Source organism: Tachysurus fulvidraco, chromosome 10, assembly GCF_022655615.1.
Source record: "Tachysurus fulvidraco isolate hzauxx_2018 chromosome 10, HZAU_PFXX_2.0, whole genome shotgun sequence".
NCBI lineage: Eukaryota > Metazoa > Chordata > Actinopteri > Siluriformes > Bagridae > Tachysurus > Tachysurus fulvidraco.
The window spans coordinates 10,495,127-10,504,310 of record NC_062527.1 but is presented as its reverse complement, the minus strand read 5'-3'; the positions used below and the strand labels follow the sequence as shown (position 1 = coordinate 10,504,310).

General features: G+C 36.0%; 1 protein-coding gene across 1 annotated transcript; it reads left to right on the top strand.

Moving 5' to 3' along the window:
• Positions 1-2,906: 2,906 nt before the first annotated feature.
• sall1b (spalt-like transcription factor 1b) lies at positions 2,907-8,809 on the top strand. Its single transcript, XM_027173049.2, has 3 exons — positions 2,907-3,225; positions 4,329-7,618; positions 8,192-8,809. Exons 1-3 carry the CDS (start codon positions 3,156-3,158, stop codon positions 8,621-8,623), a joined length of 3,792 nt encoding a protein of 1,263 aa, XP_027028850.2. The 5' UTR covers positions 2,907-3,155; the 3' UTR covers positions 8,624-8,809.
• The last annotated feature ends 375 nt before the right edge of the window (positions 8,810-9,184 follow it).

Here is a 9,184-nt window from a genome sequence, read left to right as displayed (position 1 = left end):
TGATAGAAAGCCTTCCCTTCTATAATAAAATTAAATCCCTTAAATAGCTTTGGAGTAGAAATGCAAAATTACAAGTCATAAGACAGTCTCTTACTCAAAATGAGCCATGCCTAGTTTGGTTAGTTAAGAAAAGAAACCGCAAGCAAGCAAGCAAGCACTCACATGCAAACAGACAAATTTGTGACACAAAATATAAAAGTCTATTTTCTGTCATGATGTTATAACTTTAGCCATGCAGGAGACCTGACTGGCAGAAAAAATGAAAGATTTTCATATAACAGCCTGCTCTCCAGGATGATTATAACATCATTCTCAGCATCCGTAAAAATGATTCCCTACTGACGAGGAAACACACAATTATAGAACTTTCACACAATCTTTAAGCATTTCCACAGAATGAATCATTAAAAATAGAGTTATCCTTATCTTCCTAGCACTTTGTTATGTTAACAAACTTAAGCATATTTCTGACTTATTGGTTATTTTTAAAAAAAACAAATCAAAAAATGATATATGTAGTGTAGTAAAAGACATGAGATTGGAAGACCTTTGCTACAATGTGAAAGATGCCAAAGGATGACATAGATGGATTTACAAAAGAAATATTTATTCTGCCATTCCTTTACCTGCCAATCTTTCGAGCGACTCGTCTCACTGGCAGCTTTACTAGGCAGATTTACTGCATCGTAAGCTCAGATCCTGCCAAACATGCCTAACCAACCATAAATATGAGCTACATTTATGCAAACAGATGCTAGACAATATGACGTCACTTATGCCTCGATGGACATCTGAATTCATTCTCAAAAAATGCTGACAAAAAAGGAGAATAAACTGAAACTAAATGTTAGTTCTTTTTCCTGTTTACTTTTAAACAAGCAACAACCTTTGTTTAACTATATAAAGTGCTTTAGGTAGGTTGTGAAGTTTCTGTATTAGAGAGATATTTTAGTAGCCCACTATTCTACATGACCTCCAAAGGTATTTTATTTAAAGCATTATCATTTTGGATTTTGGATCTTGGTTTTACTGAAACTCTAGAAAGATGTGGACAGCAAACCAATGAAAGTGAGGAATGTCTGTCTTGAATCTTTTAGAATAAAAGTGTATTTCACTCATCCACCTCGCTCAATGTGATGTTTTTTTTAGGAATAAATAGAAAGGTCTTTCAGCAGCTAATTTTTGTTGGTTTGATTGTTTTGCTCTTTTACTGAAACAGGATATTTAATTTCACAATATTACATAAAAGCATAAAGAAAAGCCCAGAGAAGCCATGAATCTCAGTGAAATCATTTATTTATCAAACTATGAGACCTCATTTAACTACAAACTGAGAAATATAAAAGAAAATATTCCATTATAAATTATTAAATCTCAGTATTATCTCATTGAAACCTTGCTTCAACCTGAAACATATTTTTGCATAAGGATAAAACTGCATAAAACATACAACTGCATGTCTACTAGTACAAGGCTACAGTTATAGTACAGGAATAAAAACAGTGGGACTCCAGGGCTTGTTTTATAGGAAATAAAGGTGTCATTTTGCCACTTCCAGTTTGTTGTTACGGTCCCCAGGCAAGGCATAGCAGTGCTTCAGCAGAGACCTTCATATCTAATGACTGTAAAAGATGACTCATAGGAAGCAGTGAAATACACCTGGCTCCGTCTCTCACACACATACACACAAACATACATCCACACCTACACACCCGCACACACAGGCACATGCAGTCATACACATATATTAATATATTTGACCAGTATGCTGTAGAAGCCACCATAAATCAGAAGATCCAGTCAACAGTAATAGTCACGTTTATACTCTATCAAAGGCTAAAGGAAAATTCCAGACTGATTAGGTAGTTCATTTGGGTCAACAACCTCTGTCCATAGAAGTAAAAGATGATGAGTGATAGTACAAAAAGAAGGCTTAGGTTTGCATGACAGAATTGTTTCGTAAAACATCCTTCTTTCATCATATTACACTCTCATATAATTTTGTTCCTGAACTACTTTGAAACTAGTAAAATGCTGGTATCAGTTAATGATGGATTGCTACCTCCTCCTTGGTGAGTCAATTTCAGCCAACCTTTGCCTTTTGAAGTTCAACAAATATTGTAACTAGGAGGAAAGTCTATTAAATATTATCACAACTCCAGATATTGGACAGTTAATGTATTCATACTTCTGGTTTCAGTAATCAACTACAACTAGAGATACATGCATACTGAGAATGAAAAGAAACACCACAGGCCAGTTACAGGAAAATAATCAATGCTTTGTTTGTGTGTTGTGTGTTGTGTCCATGCTTGAAACGGAACTATTGTTACTACTCATAAATGGATTGATTACCAATAACAGTGTGGAACAGCAAAGATTTAGTCTTCTTATATAATGTATCATAATTTTGTCAAGGATTTCTTTTTAAGGAACTTATTTATTTATTTGTTTGTTTGTTTGTTTATTTGTTTGTTTGTTTGTTTCCCAATTACATTGAACATGCAGGTATAAACAATGGTCTCATAACAAGTCTCTTTCTCTGTCCTCAAGCCTTTACAGTGGTGGAAAGCTTACTGTAGACTCTTACAGATGTTAGATGGTATCTATATAACCACTCATACTTATAACAACCAGCACTAATTTAACACCTTTTGGCCAATCAGATTAAAAAATTCAACAGCATCTTGTATAATATTTTTTTTTTAATTGTGCTCTTTGGATGAAAGCTACTTGCCTAAATAAGATAGACTATAATCAATCAAGTATAATATTTCACCTGAAAGTAGTTGCATTGTTTTGATAATGAGATTTTACCAACCTCTGATTCATGCAGGTTTACTCCACTCAAACCCCGCCTCTGCCCACTACTGTCCAATAGGAATGCAGTGGGCGTGGCTTTACCTCATCATGCTGTCAAAGAACGCGCACATTTTGTATGATGTCTACTTGTGGGTTTAAACGCACAGCCCTGGGAATGAATCAGGCAAGTTTTTAATTCGCATGCAGATCATTGCAGAAACAGATCATTTGCAGTTTAACAAAATGTGTTAAATGAAGACGGAGTACTGTGTCCTGTTTATCAGTAAAATAACGGTTTATTGTGAGTTTCAAAGCGGGGAAATTTAAAACAGTTCAATCCGCTCTGCTGATGTATGAACGGCATGTCGAGGAGAAAACAGGCGAAGCCGCAGTGTGTCCACATGGATCCTCCTCTACACTTAGGTAAGTTTCACTGGAGCGATCACATGACTCAAGTACATGTTACTTATGGTTGATGAATGTATTGTTAAATGATACAGCAAGCATAACAAATATATCTATCTATCTATCTATCTATCTATCTATCTATCTATCTATCTATCTATCTATCTATCTATCTATCTATCTATCTATCCAACTATCTATCTATCTATCTATCTATCTATCTATCTATCTATCTATCTATCTATCTATCTATCTATCTATCTATCTATCTATCTATCCAACTATCTATCTATCTATCTATCTATCTATCTATCTATCTATCTATCTATCTATCTATCTATCTATCTATCTATCCAACTATCTCTCTCTCTCTCTCTCTCTCTCTCTCTCTCTCTCTCTCTCTCTCTCTCTCTCTCTCTCTCTCTCTCTCTCTCTCTCTCTCTCTCTTGTTTATAAATCAGTGCTGCAGCTACAGTGAGTGACACAGGCCTATAGACAGCTGATTTGTTTTATTTACGAGGAAGCCAAACTTTAATTTGATCACGAATGAAAATAAAATTATACTAGTATTCATAATATATATTTATGATATGACATTATTTTAAACGATTATTTCCATGATAAGTAATAACAGCATCATTATTAGGAATTGGTCAGCATGCTGAATAATATATAATAAAAGTTTGCATTCATATTGATTTTCAGACTGAGAAATGAAACTTTAATATCTTTAATATTAATGATTAAATAATAATTAATAATAGTAATAATAATTAATATATCTACAAATAAACATAATTCAAACCCTAGCTGTTACAGCAGGATACCAAAGAGGACCATGCTTTTTATTGGAGAACATTTACATCACATTCAGTTAGGGAAATGCAATCTTTGGAACTTATTTGTCATTTTTGTTTCATTATCCTGACCCACACTATTTTACAATTTTTACGATAATGAAGGAATTCCCATAGAAGCAAATACACATGAAGTTTTGTTGCTATAAATTAAATTGCTTTGTCTTGGGTATTCAAAATTTACATTAAACAGTAAGACCGCTTAGTATTCATTTGTAATCAATGTCTTATCTAACAATATATTTTTTGTTTTGTTCTCCAAAGATAATGCAGACTTCCACATAAACAATAGCAGCTCTCTTCCGTGTGATGTCCACATGTGTGAGAATTGCTGCGCTGAGTTTTTAAGCATCTCAGATCTCCATGAGCATCAGATGGGTTGCTCTAAGGATCCACTAATTCTAATAGTGAGTGAAAATGGAAGTTTGACCTCTCCATCTTCATCTTTCACATTTACTTCACCGACTCACAGTACAGAGGACCAAACAAATAACAGCATCAGTACAGAAGATACTGAAGGATTATATGACAAAATCCTTGAGGAAAACAGAAAATCATCACATGCGTCTGACACCACCAGTGACAATGCCAGTTATTTCCAATTAGATAATGAAAACAACAAAGAATATCAGACTACATGTATTGCCACTCAACCTTCAGAGTACTCAACAGTTTTGCCTCAACCAGACACTTTACCTGAACTGAATACATTGTCCTCCATCAGCAGCAATGTCATCATTGAGAATTTAGAAAGTACAAAAGTGGCCGTGGCTCAGTTCCCTCAGGATGTATGTTTGAATGCAGTGGTTAACAGCACAAGATTTACCAAATGCAACATGACCATCACAAGTCTAATTGAGCAACTTGTTGCTGTGCAGCAACAACAGGAGCAGCAGCTGAAGCTCATAGAGCAAATTCAAAAACACATATCATTGTTATCATCCCATAATACAGACAAATCTAAACCCTCCAGCAGCTGTCAAGGCACATCAGAGATTTCTCAGACTGGCCTTCTAATAACACTTAGCTCACACCTCTCCCAGCAGCTAGCGGAAGCTGCAGGACTCGCACAAAGCCTGGTGAGTCAGTCTGCTGGTATTAGCAAAGTCAGACAACTTAACCATGCATTATTATCCAGCAGCCAGGATAGCACAGCACTCTTGAGTGTCAGAGATCTCACTCAAATGGCAGATAAAGACAAAAGAAAACTTGGCATATATCCATCTGAAAAACAATCTGACTATGACAACACATTTCCTACACAGTTGAGTGGCACAAGTCATTTACCGTCCCCTATTCAGGCTGATCGAACACAAAATTTAACAAATAATCTAAATAGTTTACCTCCTGATGGAAAATACATCTTTAAAAACTCTTTGCCAAGCATTGGGGCAATTGTAGAGGACTTGAATGCTTTGACTGCTTTAGCTCAGCAAAGGAAGGGCAAATTGCCCAGTATGACTTCATTTGGACACAAAAGGCCTTTTGATGAAGGTTTGTTTAAACACAAATGCAGATTTTGTGCCAAGGTATTTGGAAGTGACAGTGCTTTACAGATACACTTACGATCCCACACAGGAGAGAGACCATACAAATGCAACATATGTGGGAATCGATTTTCAACACGGGGAAACCTTAAAGTTCACTTTCAGCGCCATAAAGAAAAATACCCAAACATACAAATGAATCCTTATCCAGTTCCAGAGCACTTAGACAATGTTCCAACAAGTACCGGTATCCCATATGGTATGTCCATGCTGCCAGATAAGCCTGCCTCCAAGTGGTTAGACAGCAAACCATCTGTGACCAGCCTACCTGGTTTGTTGTTAACTTCATCTTTGCCAAGTCTTCCAAGCATAATTAAAAGAGAAGCACAAGTGGTATCAGTTGGCAGACCTGCTAGTCCTAAACATGCTAAATGTTTAAATGGGTTTGAGATGTTTGAAAATGACAATAAAGAGGAATCCAGCAATGATCATTTTCCAACAGTAAATGGAAAATGTAAAGAACTTAAATACCTAAGTCCTCAAACATATTTAAACTACTCTGGAAATGGTTCAAACGATCACACCAGTAAAGACGACGCTTCTAACCATACACACTCATCAACCCCAGTCCTGCATGAGGATAGCAAACCAGCCTTTTCATTTGAGGTTCTACCAGATTGTATGGACACTTCAGAAACCACTAAGCTGCAGCGATTGGTTGAAAACATAGACAAGAAAAGCACAGATCCCAACGAGTGTATGATCTGTCATCGTGTACTTAGTTGCCAAAGTGCCCTAAAAATGCATTATCGCACACACACAGGCGAGAGACCGTTCAAGTGCAAGATATGTGGACGGGCTTTCACGACCAAAGGCAACCTCAAAACGCACTATAGCATCCATTGTGCCATGCCACCTCTGAAAGTGCAGCATTCGTGCCCCATTTGCCAAGAAAAGTATACAAATGCCATGGCTTTACAACAGCACATACGTATGCACATGGTTAGACAAATAACCAGTGTTAGCCTCCCAGAAAGTTACCAAGAATCACTGGAACCTGATACATGCTTAGTAAAGGAGAAGAACCTAGATGATAACCTTTCAGATGAGGACATGGAAATAACAGAAGGTTTTTCCGATAATAAAGATGCAGCATCTTCCCAGGATAGTTTATTTCCTACATCATCGCACACTGAAGCAGAGAAAATAATACAAGAGAAGTATTTACTAAATGGCAAGTTAGAGAATGTATCAATAGATGAAGATTATTTGTCTCTCGAGTCATGTATTATTAATGACCATGCTAGCCCACAATCTAAGATCCCTGTTTGTCCAGAAAATGCATATTCTTTGGTCTCTTTTCCTAAAAAGAGTTCACTTGACAATTATAGATCCTCTTCTTTTGAGACTCTCCAGAAATTACCAGATGCAGAGCTGACAAGTGCCAGTCTCTTACAGCCAGATTTCACATTTAACTCAACACCAGCTGATATCCTAAAAGGAGCAATGACCATTAAGTATAGTTCTGGTGAACAGGGAACCTCGAAGAACAATGCATGTGATGTCTGCAACAAGACATTTGCCTGTCAGAGTGCCTTGGATATTCACTATCGCAGTCATACCAAAGAGCGACCATTCCTATGCACTGCATGTTACAAGGGGTTTTCCACAAAAGGGAACCTGAAACAGCACATGCTCACCCACCAGCTGCGAGATCTACCATTACAGATAGCAGAACAAGCCAGTGAGAATTTTGTTTCTCCAGCGAATCCATCTATGGGACACTTGGTTTGCTCAAAAATAAAGATGGAAGACAACAGCATCTTAAATAAAGATGGCAAAGATGCAGTATTAGGCGTGATGACCTCCTCAGCCTCCTCACCGATGGCCCATTCAGCACCACCAGGTCCATCCCGGAAGACCTTCAAGCAACATTTCTGCCGCACTTGTGGAAAGACGTTCTCTTCCTCCAGTGCTCTGCAAATTCACGAGAGGACCCACACCGGAGAGAAGCCTTTTTCCTGCAACATATGTGGACGTGCATTCACCACCAAAGGAAATCTGAAGGTACAACCAGTCAAAATGTAATTTGTGCTGTGTTCCTTCCATCCTACATTCATTCATTTGGTTAGTTAGTGTATTCTATTCAATTTTTTATATAAAATATGAGTGTGAGTTATATAAAAACCTTGCAACACAAATTAGAATTTGACCTTTTTTTATTGTTAGAGGTACACTTTAGTCACACATACTTACGATAAACAATGCAAATAAATGAAGAAATAAAAAGGGCTCACACGTGTATACAAAAAAGGTAGCATTTTAGAAAGAAAAAACCTATGGAGCAGAAAAAGGAATAATATTAAGAAAAAGAAGAACATTGAATAGAAAACTTTGTGTAAAAGTGTAATTACTTCTAAATACTTACATAAGAATATTACCAAGTTTATATAAAATTTAAAATATAAGAATCACAATACTTTAATGTCCATAATTTCCATAATAGTATTATAATGCTATAAGACACATTCAAAAGTGTGTGTGTGTGTGTGTGTGTGTGTGTGTGTGTGTGTGTGTGTGTGTGTGTGTGTGTGTGTGTGTGTGTGTGTGTGTGTGTGTGTGTGTTTTACACCCTTCTAGGTTCATATGGGAACTCATATGTGGAACGGTTCTCCAGTCCGCCGAGGTCGCAGGCTCCCTGCTGAAAGCCCTTTTACTGTCCTTAAATCCAATCCTGTGAAAATTACAGATGATCTGCCAAAAGGAAATGTCAGTACCTGCGAGTCCAACCAAACACTAGTTGGTTTCTGGAATCAGTATGTCACAGCACCTCTCACTACCGGCTTAGCGCTGAAAACAAACGAGATCTCTGTGATTCAGAATGGAAGTATACCGCAAGTGTCCCTTTCTGATGGCCGTGGAGGAAACTCACCTATTAGTGGACTCACAGCAAGTCTAGAAAAAACAAATAATATAGAAATGCAAAGAGATGTTGCTTGGACTGAGGGGATTGGAGAGAATGGGACGTGTTTTCACATTACACCATTTATTGAGGAGAGTAATACCGATTAATATTTCTTAAACCTGATTAGAGAATATTCTATTATGAATACATATTCAGCAGATTCAAAATGTTCGAGGATTTACTCTGTTATGATTTTTTCTTTTCTCTTCTATATTTGTTAAATGTTTTAAACTTGGACACTAATTTGTAGGTATTTTGTTATTAAATACTCAGACACTTTCACATCAATCAGCTGTAGGCTTTTTTTTTTGGAATAGATTTTATACATTTGAATCATTTTAGTAATGAATTATAGATAATAACATTCTACATTTTATGAATATTATTTATTATTATTGATATTAATAGGTTGGTATTGATATTATTAAGATTTTTATCTAAGTAGGCTTCATATTAGCACCACACTATTATTATTATTATTATTATTATTATTATTATTATTATTATTATTATTATTATTATTATTATTATTATTATTATTATTATTATAAGCACTACAATTATTCATTATGTTTATATTTTACATTATTGATCCACAAACTATTATGCAACAGTTTACATTTTGTTTCCTATTTACTGTGAACAAAATTTGATAAATTTGGTGCTAC

Coding starts and splice junctions, on each gene's coding strand:
- sall1b (XM_027173049.2), top strand. CDS start 3,156: ATGAACGGCATGTCGAGGAGAAAACAGGCGAAGCCGCAGTGTGTCCAC. Junction 3,226..4,328: donor GGATCCTCCTCTACACTTAG/GTAAGTTTCACT, acceptor TGTTCTCCAAAG/ATAATGCAGACTTCCACATA. Junction 7,619..8,191: donor CCACCAAAGGAAATCTGAAG/GTACAACCAGTC, acceptor ACACCCTTCTAG/GTTCATATGGGAACTCATAT.